This window comes from Marmota marmota, unplaced genomic scaffold, assembly GCF_001458135.2.
Source record: "Marmota marmota marmota unplaced genomic scaffold, marMar, whole genome shotgun sequence".
NCBI lineage: Eukaryota > Metazoa > Chordata > Mammalia > Rodentia > Sciuridae > Marmota > Marmota marmota.
The window spans coordinates 4141365-4164292 of NW_026000221.1; the positions used below are offsets into that span (position 1 = coordinate 4141365).

At 41.2% G+C, this 22928-nt stretch overlaps 1 protein-coding gene and 1 pseudogene across 2 annotated transcripts in view; one reads left to right on the top strand and one right to left on the bottom strand.

Moving 5' to 3' along the window:
* Positions 1–22928, bottom strand: part of Spock1 (SPARC (osteonectin), cwcv and kazal like domains proteoglycan 1) — a 499034-nt gene that overhangs the window by 133295 nt on the left and 342811 nt on the right. For both annotated transcript variants that reach the window (XM_048792071.1, XM_048792070.1), the window contains one exon: positions 22169–22283. In XM_048792071.1, the coding sequence (XP_048648028.1) occupies positions 22169–22283 (115 nt within the window). The remainder of the gene's footprint in view (positions 1–22168; positions 22284–22928) is intronic.
* On the top strand, positions 7702–8478 carry LOC107144752 (annotated as a pseudogene).

Genomic DNA, 22928 nt, shown 5'->3' on the forward strand with positions numbered 1-22928 from the left:
TTCTACCCAACAAAGAATGAAAAGGCTACTGTTATTCTAACAAGGCATGGGGCACTCCTAGGCTGAGAGCCTGGGAGCCACCCTGGATTCCTCCCACCCCTGCTCTTACCACCTTCCCCATCATTCAGTTCTATTGCTTCCATCTCTAGTGGCCACATCCACTTGTCTCTTCCATGTGCTATTCACATTAAAGTCTAAAGGACTTGGTAACTGCTTTATGTGCAGAGCAAATGTCCATTTCTTGTTCAAGCTTCAAATCCATTGCCCTCCGTGAAGCCCTTTCCAATCCTGTGACCTGCACCCCAGATAGAATTAATCATGACACTGTTCAAATTTATGTCTCATTAGGCCCAATGGTGACATTAACTACAGTTCATGTATCCTCCTCAACATACTGTGCACTCAAAATTATGATGACTGGGGTTTCATAATTTTGTGCTCCTGGTACTTGGAAACATGGTTAGCCTTTAGCATATGGACCTGCTCCAAAATAAGTGAACTTATTAATTTGAACCTTTAGAAATTTCTTCATTCATTTCCAGAAATTAGTAGTACTAACAAGAAGACAAAAATAGTATGTGATTTAAGAAACAAGAATTCATCAGGCTCCTTTTCTCTAGAAATCCTAATTCAGATTGGGAGAAATGACAATCAGCAAAAAAGAACTCTAGTGACAACTGGGAAGTGGGAAGAGAGGGCTCTCCTGTGCACAGAGGGCAGGACAGATACACACTATGGCAATCAGACTTTCCCCAAGATGCTTGAAGACCTCTGATGCAGTGTTTCCAAGATGCCAACAGATATTAACCTTCAGAATTTGAGAGAAGAAATCAGAATTCCCAGGAATTCTTAAAAGTTGCTGAAATAATCAGTTTCTCTATGTTTCTCAATGTCTTACATGTTTTTTTTTAAAGTGAGAAATATAAAATTTAGTTATATTTATAAAGAATTGCAGCCTAGAAATTCAAACACTGGAAGCTGTCAGACAATATCATTTGGTTGTACTCAAATAGAACAACATTCAGATCTTCTAACAAGTTAATGGGATCCCAGAGAATCATGTGCTGAAACTGTCAATTTAAGGACTTACTCTGCTCTAAAACTGCTTTTTTGGAATGCCACTGAAGACTTCCTTAAGATATATAATGCACAATACATATAGTTTTATTTATAGATTTAAAAAACAAAATTATTTAAAAAGGTAAGAAAAGATATGTAATGTAAGTCAATCTATTAATAGACATTTTATTTACAAGAACAACTCAATAGAGTGGCTAAGATCACATTCTTACAACAGTGACTAGCAAGACTGACCAGCTCATGACAACTCTCTTCAAGGTACACCTGTCCAGTTGCCTGGAAATGGGACCCCTTAACCTCATCTCCACGTGTCACTGTTTCTGGCCCTTGCTTTAAAGTGGGCCTAGTTGCTCCCCAGTCAGATATCTCCTATCACCAACCATGCCCAGTTGCTTTCACACAGTTCACACAGATCCCAGGACTTTTTGATGACATCGGTTGTGACCTGGCAATACACTTGGCCATTGTAGAGTGGTGCCATGGTAAGGACCCATAGCAAGAAAGTGGTAGGACAGCAAAGTTTTTTCAGCATTAAATACCTGTGCAAGAATAAATTTCCTGACATAATGCTGCTGAATTCAATTCAAGAATCTGTGTCCAAAATATTTTAATGATTTGGGGGAAATGGGAAAGAATGGTTGCTAAAAACATTCCAATTCTACTGAATTGTTGGCTTTTTTCTTTCAGTCAGTGAAGAAGGGTCATTCATTTTATTCCATATGTTTGTGTACTCTAACATGTTTGCATAACTCCAGGTAGTTTTATTCTTCATGTAAAAAGTTGGTGAAGGAATAAAGTGATTCCAAATAATAAAGATTATAAATAATGACAGTGGCACTCCACTTGCTTTGTGTAACCACTACATGCCAGTCTACATACCCTAAATGCATCTTCCTGCTTCCTCATACACAATGCCCATCTGAGGGTAGAGGCTCCCCATTCATAGGTAGAAAACTGAGGCTTATATAACCAGACACTGGGCCTTCTTTTCTGCCCTGCTTTTGTTCTCTCACCAGATCTACAAGACAGACCTGTCAGTGGAGGACCCATCGAAGAATGATCCCTTCCCAGTAATAACGGTGTTTGTTCGCTGGCACAAAGGGTCTGCAAGCATTTGATTTTCATGTTAATATCAAACTGCCCATTCAAAAATAAAATTGAATTTGTTTACAAAATCAAAACTAATTGCTTCTAAAGCAGAGTGGAAGATACTCAGATAGCTGACATAGTAGCGTATTTTGAACCAGAGACAAAATAATGAACATTAATTGAAATGGAAAACATGTTAAACATTGAATAATCTGTCATGGAAAATGATGCTATAATTCCTCTGTTGTTAGGGTTATTTCAGTCATTATGCTAAGTCATAAAATGACACAGTAAAGGCATAATAGCCTATGTCATCTACAAATGCTGCTCTGATGAAAGGGACAGACTTCTACGCGACAGATTCTTCATTCTGTATCATGGGCTCAGGGGTCCCTTTCTTTTCCAAATGGAGAAGGTCCTAGACATGAGATCCTGTCCAAAGACAAGTTCAATTTTCCTAATAAGGCAAAGACAACTTCAAAAGGTGAATCATTACCATAAGCCAGGTAATGTCCCAAGTGCCACTGTATACTCAGTGGCACAAAAGACATACTGTTTACAGAAGCTTGACATTTAAAAGGACAAATATGTAATAATGATAACAGTAGCTAAACATTTATTGGGGTTTTCCTATGTTGCTGTTGGTACTATGGCCATTCCTACTACTAGTGATGATTAACATGACGGGTGATGTGCCTCTACAATATTCCAAGCATTGCTTTAAGCCTTTTCATGAACTGCCTCACCTACTTCTCCCAAAATGGCCCTAAGAGGGAGAAAAGTTATAGCAGAGCATGAGAAGCTGTTGGGGGGATGAGCTTGGGAGACATCATGGGCAAAGCAGATCTGCAGCAATGGGAAGGACCTACCCTCCTAAGGAGAGCTCTATACGTCAGATGGATTGCATCCACTGACTTAAGCTGGTCCGTCTAGGTCTACTACAGGAAAGCTGGTGCCTTTCTGAGGCTTACCCCATTGTGATTGGTCAGGGTGATGGCCATAACACATCCTAGATAAAGGCTTGGACATGACAAGAGAGACAAGCAGGACCCAGAACAAGCAGGGATCTGTTAGCCAGCCCTGAGTCAGGTTCTTAAAGCATCCTCAACCAATTAACAGAGCTCATATTTTAAAGGTCCTAGTGCAGAGCCAGGGTCATCAAAAATGTGCCCAATATACATGCAGCTCTCAAAGTGTGAATATCTCTGGATAAACCTGCATGCCAATCTCTAGACTGTGGTTCATGTTAACTTTGGATTTCATGACCTGTTCGTCACCTGGGCTGTAGAATGGCCAATGCAGATGGGGAAGAATCTACTTTTCATAAATGAGCAGATTTAATAGCCCTGTATAAGAATTTCCTCAAACTGTACATGCTTATGTAAATGGAGGGAAAATGATTCAGGAGATACATACCAAACATGGGACGTGTCCTTGGTCAGACTAGAGAAACAGGATTGAGGATATGATAAACAGAACACATGCTTTGTGATTTTATATGTCTTTCTGTTGTGTGAGCTTCTTACAACCATGTCTTGCTGCTCTAATTGACTCAAAATCTTAAAATGAAATGCATTTCCAGAGTTTTTAAAGAAGTGCAAGCTTCTGAACTCACACCTACTTACCAGCCCTCATTTATCTAGAAATATTTAAAGAGAGTGCCCAAGTTGTTAGAATTAAATGGGGGGGGGGGTGGAGAGTTGACATACACAAAAACTCTCTGACCAGTCCTCAAAGGTTTCAGTGGAGACCAAGACTTAGGTTCCACCTTAGGAAAATTAAATTTTCACATTAATATTTTGAGAATCTGTTTAAGCAAAGTTATCAATCCTGAAGATATAAACAGTCCAAACATGGTTAGGAATTTAGAGAGAGTACATTATTCATAAGTATTAAAAAAATAAAAACTATGTGCCAGAAATTGAGCAAAGAATGCAAAGGCTAGAATTGTATTAAATGTAATTCTCTAATATATGTTAAATGTAGTGATTAGTATTAAACATAATGATATTTAATTATTCCAAATAGCTGAATTTATTCAGAAGAGGTACTACCTTACTGGTTTTGTTCTTACTCATATTTCAAGACACTAAAGAATCACAGACTGCTAACTTTTCCCCAAAAAAAATCTGTCAAGAAATTTGCTGTTAATTTCAAGAATTCTTCAAGTCCTTCTATACTTAAGAGAACCAGGAGCAGATGTGTGGTGAATGGGAAAACATCATGAAGAAAAGGAGCCTGCCTGGTCGCAATCCAGATCCCTGGTGGGTCAGACATCTTTTTCCATTACTTGCATTAAGGATTCTTTAGACTTGAAACCAAGTATATATGTCCAGGGATCTGGTCAAACTTACCTCTAGCTGTAAACTCACAAATGCTCTCAGTGTTTCCTGAATGGATAATGAAGATTAGCAGGTTGATGTGATTATGAAAACACCACTAACTGGTTGGAGACTGCATCTGTAGTCACCTTCCATTAAGAGAGTAACAGACCATAACCAGTGGCAGCCGGTGACAGCCAGGGGCTTTGTAAAGCAGACACTGGTGGGGGTTTAACTTAAAGTTTGGTTTGATGACAAGCATAGCTACTGGGACCTACATGCAAAGATTGTTCACACACACACACACACACACACACACACACACACACACGGGGTGGGGGGGGGAGAGAGAGAGAGAGAGAGAGAGAGAGACTGACTTAAAGGCTCCAACTAAAATTCTGCTTTGTTAAAGAAAATTGCCATACCAGCAGTGTAATAGCAAGCTATTAGGGAAATGTAAACTAACAGTTGAGATTTTTTTTTACTCCCTTAGGATAATGGTTAGTGATGTACTCTGTTTTCAAAATCCATTTCTTCCTAACAAGGGACAGAAAAGAAATTGTTACTTTTACCCACTAACCTTTGGCAATATGGTTTGATTTCCTATTTTGTTGCTATTCTTTGTTCACTGGCCCAGTGAAGAGAGGGCCATCTCTAACCCTGAGACCTTAGAGGAAATCTTTAGTACTGGATGAACTAATTGGAAAAAAGTAAATAATAATCAAGCAAGCCCAGGGTTGAGAATTTCATTTTGTATTCCCTCTCTAAGCATTCATAATTCTTTCTCTTCACAGGAGGGGCCAGAGCAGCAGGGTGTTGCTAACACAGCTTCTGGCTAAGTGTTTGTAAGCTCAGGTGTGCACAAGAGGGTAGGACTAGCCCATGCAATTCCACGTGGGTTCTGCTGTTATAATCCAAGAAAACATTTGCTTGCATTTCTTGGGGGTAATTAATTATCATGGGAGGAGTGTAAGTGAGGAGGGAAAAAAAAAATCTTTATTTGTTTTCTAGTCACCAGGAGCAAAAACCCCTCTCTGGGAGGGTTGTATGAGATCTGACTTGCAAGTCAGCAAAATGGAGCAGAAGTGGCACACGATAATTTTTAGCACAGGTTTAGAGACAGGCTGGATATGGATTGAGACATGGGATTTGAGGAGCTCAGGCAGAACATCAGTACCCACCAGCCATCAACATTGGTCATTCACAAAAAGTGCAATAGGAGCCAGGTGCAATCAGGTAAGCATACATCGTGTCCCCTTCTCTGAAGCTTTCTTCATAGTCAGAGTTGGGGGGAGAGAGGATGGACCCTTGGAAAAGCTCCTCCCAGCTTTGTGGACCCAACAGGTAGGGGTTTTTCTGGATGAGTGGCCAAGAGCTAAGCCTAGATTCCTTGGTTTTGTTACATTGATCTTTTTCTACAAGTAGTCTCCCACCCTTTTCCACAGGCCAGCAAAGTTGCCACCCCTCTCTAAGAATGTGGAGTGCAGGCCCACTTCTACCTCTCAGCATGCTTGCCCTGTGTTCCTGGTTGCCTATGTTTATACGGCAGCTCTTTATCACTGGTCACATTGGACTATCATCAGAGGGGGGGCCAAGATGTCCCCCAGGTAGAGAAGAGATGCTCAAGGATGTGGTGGCACAGGAAGTAGGCAGCTAACATGTCACAATGCTGTGTCAGAGTGGAACCTGGACCTAATGTGTTCAAGTTACCAAGAACAAAGCCTTTTGCCTCTCCCTAAGGAAGGGACCTCAAATGCTGAGTGGGAACTGTTCAAAGACAAAGAGGTACTACTTCAAAAAGATGGGAAGGAAGACTCTCAATACTGCAAGAGCTCAAGCAGAGGTCACCTAGGAGAATAATGTAATCAACTGTACTTCACATCCTTATACATAAACCTTTAGTGTATTGTCCATAAGAAGGGTTCTCCAAAATGAAATCAGGAGATCAATAAAGCCAAATGCCTACCAGAACTGTACAATGTACTCCCAATGTCAAGGCTCAGCAGGGAGCACTACTACTGATGGAGAACTACTCCATCACCCACCCTGCATTCCATCAGTAATACCAGGATTGAACTGAGAATTGCTCTGGTGGCCCACAGAGTAGATGCATCAAAGGGTTTGGACATACCACAAGACGACCACAGATAATCAGAAGAATCGGTGGGAACAAAAAGCCCCTTCCCCCTCATAACAAGAGAAGAAACTGGCCCCTGGAAAAATGGATAAAGTGGGAGAGCAGATATATTGGCAAGAAACCCCATATCACCACAGCATATTTCAATAGGTCTGCAGTTGTATCCCAGGCTCCTGTGTGACAGAGAGCAGAGAGCAGTATCATCAGTGTGTAGTTCATTACCCAGCCCTCTGTACTGAGCTTCTCCCTGCCCAGACAGTGAAGATAAGAATACTGATCGCTGCATTCCCAGGCTTCCTTCAGGTTGAGAGTTTGATATGGGCCTCAGTCAGCTCTTTTCTTTGCTATTCCAAAAGGCTGGGAAGGCAAATATCTTGGGACAATGGGATAAGATTCTAGAGAGAAAAGATTCTGGAGCTTGCACGTCTCCTGGCCCGAGAAGTCCTTGAGGATAGATTTCAGCCCATCAAGAAAGGACCCAAGGGGCCCAAGGACTCAGCAGTAGTAAAGTCAGGCCTGGTGGAGATGGCCAGCAGAGCAGGTATCCTTTTCCTTGGTTCCCTGTGGCAGATCCAAAAGGCCATTCTGTACACTCTAAAGATCACCAAACTGACTCTAAGGGACTCCTGGGTCAATGGAAAAAAATGACATTTTATCCATGGCCCAGTAGGAGAGATGACCTTTAAATACATCTAGTCACTAAGCACAGGGAGAAAGTAGACAGAGAGACAAAACCCTGAAGAAACAGGCAGCAGGTCAGGCAGGGTACAGAGTCTGGAAACATTGCTTTTTCCCAAGAACAAGGTCACTTTCACACCAGACTGACATGTTACCTCCAATTTTCCTGGGGAGTTTTGTGGGCATTTTCTTGAGTTTTTTGTGTATGCCCAAGAATGTTAGGTTCAATTCAGAAAACAAAGGGAAATGGATACACTTCATGATGTCAAAAACCTTAAGCTTGTCCTGGTAATCATTCTGCAACTCGGCTGACCTGTCCCTGCTCCTAATGAAACATACCAATCTACTCCTGCATCTCCAGGAACTCTCTTAACCAATTCATTCATCTATTAAATACGTTGTGGCTCCAAGATGAAGCTGAATATCTTCTTCCCAGCCACTGGCTGTCAGAAACTCATTGAAGTGGACGATGAACACAAACTTTGTACTTTTTATGAGAAGTTTATGACCACAGAAGTTGCTGCAGAGGCTCTGGGTGAAGAATGGAAGGGTTATGTGGTCTGAATCAGTGGCAGGAAGGACAAACAAGGTTTCCCCATGAAGCAGGGTGTCTTGACCCATGGCCGTGTTCGCCTACTACTGAGTAAGGGGCACTCCTGTTATAGACCCAGGCGAACTGGAGAGAGAAAGCACAAATCTGTTTGAGGTTGCACTGTGGATGCCAATCTGAGCATTCTCAACTTGGTTATTGTAAAAAAAGGAGAGAAGGATATTCCTGGACTTACTGATACTACTGTACCTCGAAGACTGGGACCCAAAAGAGCTAGTAGAATCCGCAAACTTTTCAATCTCTCTAAGGAAGATGATGTCTGCCAATATGTTGTCAGAAAACCCTTAAACAAGGAAGGGAAAAAGACCCAGGACCAAAGCATCAAAGATTCAGCGTCTTGTTACTCCACGTGTCCTGCAACACAAGCGCCGGGCGTATTGCTCTGAAGAAACAGCGTACTAAGAAGAATAAGGAAGAGGGTGCAGAATATGCCAAACTTTTGGCCAAGAGAATGAAAAGAAGCCAAAGAAAAATGCCAGGAACAGATTGCCAAGAGACGCAGGCTGTCTTCTCTGAGAGCTTCTACTTCTGAGTCCAGTCAAAAATAAGGATTTTTATCAGTAACAAATAAATAAGATCATATCTTCAAACTTTGACTTGTCATTACTGATTTGACATAACTAGAAAATGGATGGAAAAACATGTCAGAAAGGGAAGCAGTGGAAGAAGTCTGCTTACAGGAGATGCATAAAATGATGTTCTTTAAATTCAGAGACTGACATGACGCTAGTTGACCAGCAAAGGTTTCTTTTTGAAGATGAGTGGCTCAGGAAAGGATTCTTAATATAAAATATTTACCTTTGCAGAAAGTCATAACTTAAGGTAAATTAAAAAATTACCACCATTTAAAAAAAAATACGTTGTGAACACCCCAGCGCACCAAAGTCTAAATCAGGCATACAAAAGTGATCAGGTTCTGTCCTGAAGATGGGGGTGACATTCAGAGTGAGTCTGATCACTATTGGAGAGGAGTGTGCATTCAACCAGTAGAGAACTAAAGGTGACAATGCTACAGACTGAATGCTGTGACACCCCTAAATTCATGTGCTAAAGGCCTAACTTCCAAGGGATAGAGCCTTTGGGAGGTGATTAGGTTTTGAGGTCAGAGCCCTCATGAATGGAATTAGTGCTCTGTAAAAGAGAACACAGAAAACCAGTTATTCCTTCCCACAAGGTGAGAACACAGTGAGAAGAAGCCACCTGTGAGGAATGGAACCTCACCAGACACTGCATCGGCAAGTGCCTTGACTTTGGACTCCCTGACTTTCAGAGCTATAAGGAACCAATGTCTGTTGTTTAAAACCACACAATATATGCTATTTGTGTTATAGCAGCCAAAATGGACTTGGACAGAAACTGGCACCAAGCAGCAGAGTGCTGATATAACAAGCATACAAATATAGAAATGTTTGGGGATCTGGATAATACATAGAGGCAGGAAGGGTTTTGAGGTATATGCTAGAAAGAGCCTACATTTTTATGAGTAGACCTTTAAAGGAAATCCTGGTGAGGACCCTAAAAGAAGAAAAATGCTGTAGAGATAGCTTCAACCTTCTTAGAGGATATCTGAGAAATCATGAACAGAATTTTGGTAGGAATTGATAGTGATGTTTATTCTTATGAGGGCTGAGATGGAATTGAGGAACATGTTATTAGAAACTGGAGAAAAGGCCACGCTTCTTATAAAGTGGACAAGATCCAAAGTACATGTATGAAGACATGAACTGGTGTGAACATACTTTATATACAAACAGAGATATGAAAAATTGTTCTCTACATGTGTAATAAGAATTGTAATGCATTCTGCTGTCATGTATTTTAAAAATAAAATCAATTAAAAATTAAAAAAAAAATTTTTAAAGAAAAAAGTAAACTGTAAATGGATTAAAAAAGGATTGGTGGAGGGAGGGAGGGAAGTTGGGGAATGCTGGGAACTGAACTTAAGCAGGTTGAGTTCCAGGGGATATCATGGTGTTGTGTATAACTTAAAAGAAAAAAATTTAAAATAGAGGTATGTTACCAAATAAAGGACATTTTTAAAGTTAAAAAAAAAAAGTGGACAAGAATTTGGCTGAATTGTATCTGTATCTTAATGTTTTGTGGTAGCTATAACTAGCAAACAGTGAAAGTAGACATTTGGCTGAGGAAATATCTAACTAACGTATCGAAACGTGGTGTGCTTCTCCCTCCTATGGAAAAATAATTTAAGGATGGAATTGTTAATCTAAGGGGCAGCAGAACTTAGAGATTTGGAAAATTCTTGGCCTATTCATACCTTAAAGAATGAGAAAGCATGTTCAGGAGAAAAAGCTAAGGATGTGGGCAACCAATCCCATTAGGGGATGAGTATGGGTCAGCCATCTTAACACTTCTGGGTCTCCTTTCTAGTAAGGATCTCTCCCCCTCTCTCTCCCAGACAGCCTACCTATATTAGAAGAATGTTCTCCAAATCAAGAGAGACATCTAAGAAGCCATCAGGACTACCATTCCCATCATACATCCAGAGAGCATGAGCCCTAGCAAGTGCTACTGGGCCACCACAAAGAGTTCCCATTGGCACTTTTCAATTTGTTAGCTGCCAGTGGAACAAAGCAAGTGGAGTCATCCCCACAACTCCAAACCAGTGGAGCCCAGTACACAACTCCACACCAGGGGAGTCATGGACATAAGACCGACATACAATGTCACCGTAGGGCGAGGGTCTCCTTTTGGCTCAAAGTCTTGTCTCTTTCTCAGCAACAATGGTGGAGTGACCAATACCACACCCAAGTGGGTCCAGAAGGTGAGATGCCTGCCTCTGTGGATCTGAAAGGCAGGACCTCTGCCCAAATGGGTCTTAAAGATAGAACACTAAGTCAGACAAGATCATTCTTGAGCCTTGAGGTTTTAGTATGGTCTGTACTTTGGGGGTTTAGACTTCCTTGGAACCTGTTATTCTTTTATTAACTATTTCGCTTTTAGAATAAGAATGCTTACTGCTTATTTCATGTCTGCCCACCTTGTGATTTTTTAAGCATATGACATGTTGGTTTCACAGGCTTATAGCTAGTGAGCACTTTGCCTGAGGATAAATTGTACTGCAAATCTCACGCATGTGTTGTTTAGATGACATTTAGATGAAACTTGTCCTTAGACTTTAAAGTTGATACTAAAATGAGTTGAAAATTTTGGGCATTATTGGAATGAAATGAGTGAATTTGAGAGGTAGCAGATAGATACGAGTGGTAGGAACATAAAGTTAAAAAGATAATTCTATAAATTGGGCCTACATGCTGGCCCTTCACGTTTTCTTTTAAAAAGCAGTTTACCCAAGGCCATTACAGCTCCGCTCTGGTTTAAGTCAATAGGATATATTAAATTCCTCAACAAACAACCTGTTATCTGCAGGGCTTTTCTTGGGGCTGTGGAATGTATGTCCTTGATAGGAAGAACCCATATTACCCTGAAAGAGGACTTCTGAGACCTTTATGTAGACCAAAATTTCTAAGAATCAAGAAGGCAAGATAATTAAAAGCAAACGGCCATAAAATCTGTAAAACCAAATTCCAATTAGAATGGGTTAGAGCAGGCTAGAATGACCCAGGGCTGCCTTTAGCATGCCTTTAGCATGTCATTTAAAATCTCATTGTAACAGTAAAAGTTCTCTCCTCTGTGGGTTTTGCTTGAGTACCTGTGGATAAAGTCATGTGCAGTAGGGATTTTAAAATCTGATGCAAAAGTTAAGAGGTAGTACCAGAGCAGGACTCTCTAGAAACTTCCCTAAAATGTCAATAAAAAGCTAGGGAACAGAGGGACATGATGTTGGTCTCCTCTTTGAGAGGGCACAACTTCTGCCTTAAAGGCATCTTTGCTTTCTCTCACTCTCAATCTCTCTCTCTCTTTTTATACACACACACACACACACAGGTCTGAACCCAGGAGGGCCAAGTTTTTGGTTTTTTTTAATTTTGAGATAGGGTCTCATTAAGTTGCTGAGAGTCTTACTAAATTGCTAAGGCTCACTTGGAACTTGTGATCCTCCTGCCCCAGCCTCCTGAGCATTGGGAATACAGATATGTGCCACCAAGCCAACTTTCCTTTCCCCTTTTAAATACTTTGCTATATATACTTCTACTATAACGGTGACCTACCTGAAATCTTCTCCTGCAAGAACATGAGTCAAGAGACACAACATAACCCCCAGTTACAACTTTGTGGCAACCCCAGATGACAAACTGTGCATGTAGAAGGACATGAATTTGCATAGAGCAGAATGCTATAGACTGAATGCTTTGGCTTCTCTCTCCCTCAAATTTGTATACCAACACCTAATTCCAAATGTCAGGGTATTTGAAGGTGGAGCCTTCGGGAGGAGATTAGGTCCTGAGAGACAGCCCCTCAGGAATGGGATGAATGACCTTCTAAAGGGGCCTCAGTGATAGGCCTGGCCCCTCCTACCATGTGAGGATGCAGCAAAAACATAGTTATGTAGGAACCAGAAAGCATTAGCTTGTTTATCAGTTACCGAGTCTATGGTATTTTGCTATAGGAACCCAAATGACCAAGACAGCAATGGACCCCATCCAGAACATTGAAAACTGCAGAGCCCTTGGCACATATGGTCTTACACAAGTATGAGGAACTGTGAGGGTATCAATTAGTATTACTCCCAACTGAATGCTCCTTGAGGAACAGAGGCTCAGATGTGTGACTAAATTTATTAAGCACCCACTAGACACCAGTGCTATGCTCCCTGATTTTCTTAAAACAAAGTCATGATGCGAAGTTTAAAGTCATCATTTTATAAAGAAAAGCATGTAAGTGGCTTGAGGGCAGAGGAGCTCTTCCATAGAAGATAGGTTTGGGGGAAGCACTGTGCTCATCCTCATTTCTGTCACTTAACAGCTGTCAATATCACAGTAGATCTGAGTCAGAGTCATCACAAGCTTTTAAGACACCGTGAATACTACTGAATACCACCAATTGATGCTGCCGCTTCTCTGCCTTCCACCCACTCCTCAACTTCCAATGAGGGTAGAAGTTGTCATTCACTTCTGAGAACTTCAGTTTTACATCCTGAGATTTTTTTTTTCTTTCTCAGTTAGATTAAGCACATTTATATCCCTCATCTCATCCACTAGGATACAAACTTAACAAGGAGAGCTTTAGGATTTTTGTATGTGTATGTACACACACACACACACACACACACACACCCCTCCAGCCTCTCTCACATAGCATAGAATCTGCATTAAAGAAGAAGTGAGGCTGCCCTCACTTTCCTTCCCCTCCTCCTGGACTGGTGGCCTTTGCTGAAGCTGTCCCTTGCACTGAGAACACGTCTCTACTCTTTGCCCTGCTGGGATTTATCACTCTTCTCCTCCCCAAGAGGCCTTCCCTGTTCAACCAACCTAAAGCAGTTCTATGGCACCCTGCTCTGATACTAATGAACACTTATCATAAGTGATTAGATACTTAATAATATCATCAGCACTTTCCAATAAACTTTAATACCTACAAGGGTAGAATATGGCCGCTCATCACAGAACTCCAAACCCACAGCACAGTATCTAGCACCTGGAAGGCAGCCATAAATACTTGTTGATTTAAGAAATTATTACTAACCCCAACATAGCAGAATCTGAATTAGCGACCTTTGACTCACCATCCCCAGTGCATCTGAGCAGTTTTCTGAACTAGCCTAGCAAACTTACAGCAGGAAAAACTCAAGCCCTGAAGTCCTTCATGACCATAAACATATTCACCAATGGCCTTCCTGGTCCCTGCCTAGAGAAGAGATCTAGTTTCATCCCAGAGGGGAGGAGAGCCCCCACTACCTTGCTTTCCACTTGAGGGTTTCTCGAGGGTATGGGACATTTGACCCACTAGGTAGATATCACCAGAGACTAGCCCTGCACTTCACTGAGAAGCATGACACTCCAGTCCCCCAGCTGTGAGCAGGCCTTTTATCACTTGGTCACAAAGCCACATCAGGTTCATTGTACACCTGTGAACATACCATAAGAGATCCTTGGAAAAGTACCAAGGTCCCCAGACTAATTAACTTTCATCTCTCCTGTCCCTCTGTGCCTGGAGGGGCTGCCCTCTGTCCATCCCCTCCATGAAGAACATTAAAGACAGATCATTAGCTTGAGAACATTCTATTTAAAACACCAGGCCTCCTAAAGATAGCCTTGAATGTCCATCTAAATCATCCTGAGTACATTTTCTGGCCCCAGAACCTGCGTGGTCAGTGCCCCAGATGGGCCCTACTTCAGTGGCTGATATCCATAAAGAATGTCTTTCACAGTTCAGTGGTTGAGTCAATCTGATATAAAATGTCTAAACTGAAAACCTGTAAGTTGGGATTCTGATGAGTTTTGCAGAGCAGCAAGCAAGTGACAGTGGATTTATTAATAACAATGGAGAAGGGATAAGATTTGAGAAAATTAAAACAGATAAAAGCAGAACTGGAAAAATTCAATCCGATAACTTTTGTTCAGGATGACACAGGCCCTGATGTACCTGGATGCTATGCATCTCCAGAATTCATAGGGATTCCAGCCCTCATGATGGGCAGCTTAACATCTTCAGCAAACTACAGGGGGCTCAAGCTTGTTTCTCAATGTGGAGGGACAGGTAGGGTAATATGATTCACACCTGTATGCTGCCCAGCAAGACCTGATCTGTGGTAGAAATCATAGCTAGTGATTATCTATTCAAAATGGGCATACTCACCTCAACCTCCTCTTTTTAAAACACTTAAATCTAAGGCAGAAAATATTCCAGTCTGCACGTACCTTAATGCACAAGGACACCCATAAATGCAGCTCCTGCAGCTCCATCACCCAGTCAGCATCACAGTGTACTATATGCCTTTTTCCAGAGATGGAGGTAGGAAATGAAAGGATGTCATTAATCAACCCTTGGCACTGTAAACAGCCACTCCCAGCTCCAGAGACACCCAGCTTATTAACATCTGGGCATGCACACATCCTGGAAATTCGACCATAAAACATTCTCTATCATCTACAGATAGGAATTGGCCTGGGGGAAAAAAAAAAGTCAGAAAATGATTCAATGCTTTGGAATCAGCGGGAACAAGAATCGCCCCTGCTGGAAGGCAATACAGTCCAAGAGCCTGGGAAGGGGAGATGACAAGCTTCTAGAACAGAGGCTCTGGTCCTTGAGGGCCACACTCCAAAACTGCCCCACAGGCAGGAGAGGGAGTCTTTGCTGGGTAAGCCTGCCTACCCCCCTCCCCTTCTGATGGCCGTGAAAGGAGCTTGTTTAAAAAAAAAAAGTGTTGGGGGGGAAGCCAGGATAGGACATGATATGGGTATGGTACATTTTATTGGAAGTCTTGCATTTGTTATTTTTAAAATTATACCTGTAAACCTAGCCTAGTGAATTTTTCTTAAATGTAATATCTGATTGTACTCTGTCCCCTGCTCCAAAGACTAAAAGTTCCATGCAAAAAATTTCACACAATTATTTACATCTCCATCATGAACAGCTTCTTAGTCTCTGCTGTTCTTGTCCTCAAGATCATCTAACCAATACCTTTGGTTTCAGAGAGGAAAACAAAGGAATGGAGAAGTTGAGTAGTTTGCCTGAGTTATGAATTCATGTTCCACAACAGTCCTAGGAGAAGTTGGGCAGAGCAAGACAAGACCTTTTCTTTTTTCTTTCTTATTGTGTCTTGTGGGTTTGAAGTAATTAAATACTTCTATATTTAAGTGACATGTGAAAGAATCACAAAGGGGAATAATGAACCTAGAGTCATTGCTTTAGAAAGGAGAAAACGATTTAGAAGCTAGGACCCTAGGGTCCTGCATAGCAGCACTTCTAGGACCACAAGCACACTGGCTAGTGGGCTTTGGCTAGGAATGAAGCAAACTAGCTCTCTGAGAGTTTACCCCCAAAACCCCACTGCAGAGGCAGCTTTGAAGTGACTGCCAATCTGGTTCCCAATCCACCCCTTCCTGATCCTGTGCAAGGAGGGCAGTTATTTAGAGAAGTTGAATAGTCCCATCTGCAAAGTGGATGTTATAATACAGACCTGGTCCACCTGCTGTGAGAAGCCCACAAGCTCCCCCCTGCAAGGTGTGCCTAACAGGGTAAGTGCTCAGTAAGTACTACTCTTGAAAGAGCTGCTTTCCCTCCTCTCATGTCTCTTCTTCAGCAATAGGTACTTGGCATGTGGTTGGAACAACACATGAAGAGGTACACATTTGCAAAATAATGAACCACAGTGAAGTGTTTCTTCTGTTTACAAAAGAGACTGACTTAGAGTAGGGCACACCCAAAACTCAGCTGCAAGCATCCTAGAAACAGCACCAATCTCTCATTAGCGCTGTCTTCAGACCCAGAGCATGGTTAATGAAGGTCCTCTGAGCTTAAAAAAGAACCCAAGGCAATGCATGGGCCCTATGGAGAAAGGGCATGAGCTACACAAATATAAAATCGTGGTAATGATTGTGGGCATAGTGGCACATTGGTAATTGGCAAGGCCTTGAGATGCAAAGCACCAGAAATCCATCCAGGCACCCAGGAATTACCCACCTTCTGCATGGCCACGTGTCTTCCAGACCTCAACAGATATGTGTATGTATAATCAATCGGTTCAAAGCCCCTGTAGCAGGAGGCAGTGCTTTGTTGTAAAACAAAACTGAGATGAAATAACCGTCATCCTTTCAAATATCCTCTGAGAGTTTGGTATTTGAGGCACATTCTGTGATGTACTTCTCTCTGACCTCAAACACTTTGATTCTTTTTTTCAAGTTCACATAAAAGAGAGAAAGCTCTCAGATTGGTCTACTGTACCGAAAGCCTCGACTGGATCTGAATTCTTTGCTAGTGCAGAGAATTAGTTGTTATTCCAGATAGTTAGGAAGCAGAGATGAAGGGCTATTACATTAGAGAGGCCCAGCCCTTTGGGAAGTTGGGCCATCTCGCTCCTTATTTAAAAATAGATGAGTTCCCACTGCTCCCCAAGGCTTTGAAGGGTACACTTAGATATTGTAAGTCCCATCCTGACATGCTTTCTTCCCATTCACAATACACTTGCAGAATTTGAGAATGTGGCTTGTTCTGGAAGCTTAGAACAAATGCTTCAATTTTCCATTCTCCGAATGAAAATCAATAGCAACAGAGAGATAAAATCAATGTTCAGCACTCCATAGGGGAAATCCCACCCTTACCCTATCTCCTACTCACTCACACAGAACAATGAATCTGAACCAGCCATCCCAATTGGTGGAGAAACCCTGAGCACGGAGTCCTCTGCAGGCCTGAGGACTTTCTATCATCCTATCTCCTAAGAGAAAATTTTCCTTAAGAACTCCTCAGGGTATATATGTATTTAAAACCTGCCCAAAAGAATAATACTCCATTGTAATAAAGCCTTTTTAAATTTTATTTTAACAAACAAACCCATTGACCAGTGGGATCTCTGGCATCTAAGACCAGAGTTTGCCTTCACTTTTTTTCCAGAAGGATCTACTTCATTATCAAGCCTTGTAGCCTTAGGCAACCACTGACCATGATCATCGTTCCCTTTTCAAGCAAATAGTGAGGGATTTCCTGTCACCACAGATGAGTTTTTATGTTTTCTAAATTTTCATGTAAGTGGAAATCATACAGTATTATGCTTGGTTTTTGGTCTTTTTTTTCCCCTTCCACTCAAAATAATAATCAGATCCATTTATGTTGTTAGATGTATCAATAGCCCCTTTGTTATTTATTACAGAGTAGTAATCCATTATATTGGATGGACCTCAATGTTTTTATCCATTTATACAGTGATAAAACTTCAGGTTTTTGTTGTTGTTGTTCTGTTTTATTTTATTTTTTTATTTTTTTGCTACTACAAATAAACCTAAAGTGAACATCCATGAGTACATGTGCTTTCATTACCTATTTCAGAATCAAATCTTTTGTGGTATGTGTTTTGCAAAATTTTCTTCTAGGGTGACTTGCCTCTTTTAGTTTTGTAAAAGTATCTTCAGAAGATCAGACATTTTTAATCTTGGTGAAATCTAATTTGTTCTTTTTTTTTTTTTTTTTGCATCTATTGCTCATGGCTTTTGTGCCCTACTTAATAAATTTCTGTCAAAATCAAGGTCACTGCTCCTGTTTTCTTCTAGAAGTTTTATAGTTTTAGTTCTTACATTTAAATGTATGACCTACATCACGTTACTTCTTTTGTATAGTACGTTATTAGTCATTAAAATTTGCATACATAGTTTGTAGTATCAAAAAATAATCTCTTATATAAATTAATTAAGAGGGTCCAATTCAAATTTTTATATGTAGTATGTTACTGCTTGTTAATTAAAAACAACTCACCTAACAAAACCTATGGCAAGAAGAAATAAAAGACAGAAATACATTGTAAAATTTTTATTATTATTTTTAGATACAGTGACCCCTACTTCTTTGGGTTATTTTTTTACATTTTTCTAACTTTTAATGTTTTCTATAATAGGTGTAAACTACAGTAAATCAAAAATAGCCTGGAATATTTTTGGAAAAGTCACTTAAGGGAAAGTTTCCTGATCCAAGCCACCTCACCCTGTTCTTTAGTGCATAAATGTCCCTGAAGACCTTGAGGGGGGACATGCTACCAAAAATCATCCTTCTCCCACCCCTGCCAATGATAAGAAGTAAAACAAAGAATTTCCAGAATTCTTCAAAAACAACATGAATTGAGCTGAAGCTTCAGAATGAAACCAAATACAAATCCTAATACAAATACCACCTCAATCAAGGAGAAGATTCCAGCAGAAGGAGGGATGTGTTGCCCTGCCCTATCACACACCCCCCTACCCGCTCCACAATCCCTGACAAAATTGCTTGGTTGGCCCTGAAATGCTGTGGTCACAGATGTGTGCACCCAAAGGCTTCTCCAATCACTCAGTCTGCATCAACCAAAAAAAAAAAAAAAAAAACCCAAAAAGCTAATGAAATTCTTTCAATGATTCATTCACTGTCCTTCTGTCTTCCACTTGCAAAGGCAACCTAAAACTGGAGTCTCATACTCAGCCCAAGGCTGGCTCAGCCGCCTCTCCACATGTGCATACTCCTGACTGTCTGGAGGGCGGGATTCACCCACTGTGCTGCTGTAGAGGCCAGCTTGGCTGGCACAATTGTCCACAGATGTTTTGAAGAAAGAAAGATTACTTTCCTGATTGATGAATAAATAGAGTTGTCAACATGGTTTCCCTGATCAGAGGGGACCCCTGAAGTATAATGTGGAAGGACAGATGTTTCATCTGGGAAGATGTCCAAGACCCTCAGAAGATGTATGCAATCGGCTGATCATGTGGGCTGAGTAATTCAGCCTCTGAGAGGTCGAGGACAAGGCTGGACCCATAACCACAGCGAACACCACTGCAGGAGCCACTCCACCTCCCAGTCCCAACAAGGGAAGTAGGCATGTCCCCTCAGTCAAAGCTGCCTCTTTGAACTCTTTTTCCAGTAAATGTATAGGTTCTAGCATCAGAAATGCAGCCATTTTTTTGGTCCTTACCTGTGTGAATCATCAAGGGGACAACAGAAGTGCACTATAATCATCACACTAACTCTCAAAGGCTTACCCTTGCAAGAACAGTAAAGAGAGCACCGTGAGCCTTAGAGGGGAAAGGCACCTGTAGGGAGCTATTTTTTCTTAGGAGTATGCAGATTTGGGGATTTCTAGCTTAAGTTCCAAAATGAACCTTACAATAACAATAACTATTATAGTCATTGTTTTAGTAAGTGGAAGAATATCTAAAATTTTTTTGACATTACACTGTGTATGTTATCCCCTATGTAAATGCAACTATCAAACCAATTTAACAGGTGAAGAAACACAAATTCAGAAGTAAAGTAACTTGCCAAGGTCACATAGTCAAATAGTAGCCAAGATGAGACTTGAGCCCAGATTGGTCTTATTCCCAAATCCATGGTCTAAGCCACTATAATTTTGTGGTCACCAGGAGATATGGGAGATGAAGATTAAACTTTTCACATAGGCAAAAATGTGATGCTCAGAAACATGACTTGCCCAGGAAAATATCATTTACCTGGATATGTCTGAATACAAGCAAGGTTGCTGCCTTGGTCTCAAACAGATTTGAATTTAAAACCACAAACCTCTACTCTGGTATTTCTAAAAAAGTCTGAATTTTGAAATCTAGGAAGAAACAAGCAAGGGATTCATATTCTCTCTCTCTCTCTCTCTCTCTCTCTCTCTCTCTCTCTCTCTCACACACACACACACACACACACACACACACACACACACAACCAGATAACTGAACAACCTAGACACTATCCCAGAGAGTAATTGGGAATTTTCAACAAAGGAAATCACATTTCTCTCCATCAGGGAAGGCAGAAATCACATGCAGCAGGAGATTGAGGCATGTTTTCTTAGAGTACATAACCTTAAAAAGAACTTCAAATATCAACCAAAATACATTTTTACATCAAAGTCCCCAGTGACCTTGATTTTCCTTGAGTATATGAACAGGACCTCCTGGTGCCCTGGGGCCTGACAAAAGCCTGGCACACAGTAGGTATTCCACAGCTTTTTGCTGAATAACAGCAAATAAACCACAGACAAGGGAAGGTAGAATGAAGAGGCTAACATATTGTAGTAGTGAAAAATGTGAGCTTCAGAGCTAGATAGATAATCCTGGATTTGAATAATGGTTGCCACTTGTTAGATATACAAGCAAATCACGAATGCTTCACTCTGCCTCAGTTCTCTCTTTTGTAGAGTGGAGATAAAAAAAACAATACCAAATTTAAAAATTTAAAAAAGAATTCAAGGACAAGGATGCTGAGCACAACACCTGGAATGTGCTACACATTCCAGGGACAGGATGGGTCTTTATTATAGGAAGAACTTTCCAGTTAGGAGGACAAGAAAAGCTCATTATAATACCTTGCATTTTTGTCTGATTATGCTTAAAACAACCTTGAAAGTCTTGTTGAGGATTCTGAAGGAGATATGGGAGATAAAGGTCAGGTCTATGGCTGCAGGGGCCATGCTTAGAGAAGCCAGAGATACAGAGTCACCCCATGATAGGAGTACTGTCTTTCTGCTAGATCATGATCTCAGGGGTAGCACCTCCACAGGCATGTTTAGAGAAAATCACTTAGGGGAGGAAGGGCAATTAAAATGTATTTTAACAAGAACAGCCTAAAGGAGCCTGCACTGGTTAGACTTTAAGGATTAAGAGAGGGAAGAGTACCCATCCTTCAGGATCTCAGGTGGTTAAACCAGAGCTAATAAAGTGAAAGTTCTATGGAGGTCAATTTCAGTGGGAATGAAGTTAAGAAAGACTGCTATATTCTCCTAAGTTATGGTGCAGTCCAGGTGAGTGGCAGAGTAAGCTGCTCAAGACAAAACTGGGTGTAACTCCAACATGGTGTTGGTGCATTTCTCACTTGCACAGGCAGTTCAAGGAAGAGTGTAGAAAAGGCACTGAAATCACCTTCTTCTCACCTCCACTCAGCCCCTTTCTTAAAGAAAGCCTCTGTGTGTGTGTGTGTGCGCGCGCACGCGTGCACACACACATTAGTGTGTCTGATTTCTTGTTTTGAATGTTCTTATGGGACTGAAAATACAAGCAGCCTGAATTCAAGTCTGTTTCCATCATTGTTAAGTCTATGCCTTCTGGGTGGCTAGTGCTGGGTGGGGTGGCATTGAGAATAAGGGCTATAAGGAAGAAGAGAAAATGGGGGAGAACTCCCCCTGGGCTTGGTAAATAGGGATAGGCCTGCTATACCCCAGGAAATAGCAAGACATAATCTAGGAAGGAATGGTAGTGTGAGCTTTGAGAAGGCAGGAGGGTTATGGCAACAGAGACCCTCTGGCCTCAAGGACTCAAAGGATTAGCATAATCAGATACAACCATGGGACAAAAGGTCCAACCTCTGATTTATTAGCAATAACCTTACTGGATCTTAAGGTCACTCATGGAAAAGGAAGTTCCCAAATAATGACCAAGAAGGGATTTCTGTTCATCTGCTCAGATGAGAATGCAGAGTAAAAATTAAGTAGATTTAAAGGAATTAAGATGAATGTTCTTTGCAAATTTGTGTTTGAAAACTGAGATTCATACCATTAAGCAAGAATATAGGCACCAAATATCCTACAAAATAGCAGCACAAACACTATGCTCTCCCTTCTCCTATGTTCCCCAGTCAAGTCCAGGTACCCTTAGATCCACCAACTGCAGAGCGCCTCCCACCCTCCACCCACCTTGCTTCCTGTCTTACCTGGGCAGCAGGTGCTTGCGGCTGACACACAGGGCTGTCTGGTAGTCCTGGGTCACACACACTTTGTGAGGGCTGCATTTCACCTTCAGGCAGGGGTCCTTGGATGGGTCCAGGGCTGACATGAAAGGAAAAAGAAGAGGAGCATGAGGACCTCCAAGGAAATTTAATTTCCACTGCTATTCAAATAAACAAATGGGAAATAAACCAATTGTGTGGTTGCACAGAGAAAACTCTGTGCTGTTTTCTGAGACTGGTGGGGATTGAAATGAAAACCCAAGCCAGAGGGAATTCTGTGTCTATCACACATGCTCTTCTTGAACATCAGGATAGTGATTCCTTGGTGCTTTGGGAGTTTTAGCATCTTCATTTCAAGTAGGAATTACTGTAAAAAAATCCTTTAGAATCTTACATGATCGGAGGAACAAGAGCTACCAAATCTTCCCCGTTTGGTTATTTATCTGGTGTTGGTTTTTATGATTTCATTCATGCTTAATTTTACTTATTTCCTATCACCTAAAAAGCCCTTAAGGACATAGGTTTTTGCTTCAGTTCAATAAATACAGGCCATGGGCATTAATAACCTATTTTAAGTTTGTAGAGAACTTCCAGATGTGTAAGACAGTTTTGTGCCACACAAAGTTACAATGTAACAGGGAGAGGGGGAAAAAAACTTACACATAAATATTTATTGTGCAAAGCAGAATTAGATAAGGGCCATGATGGGCATATAAAATGATAACAGAGCTTGAGGGAAAAATAG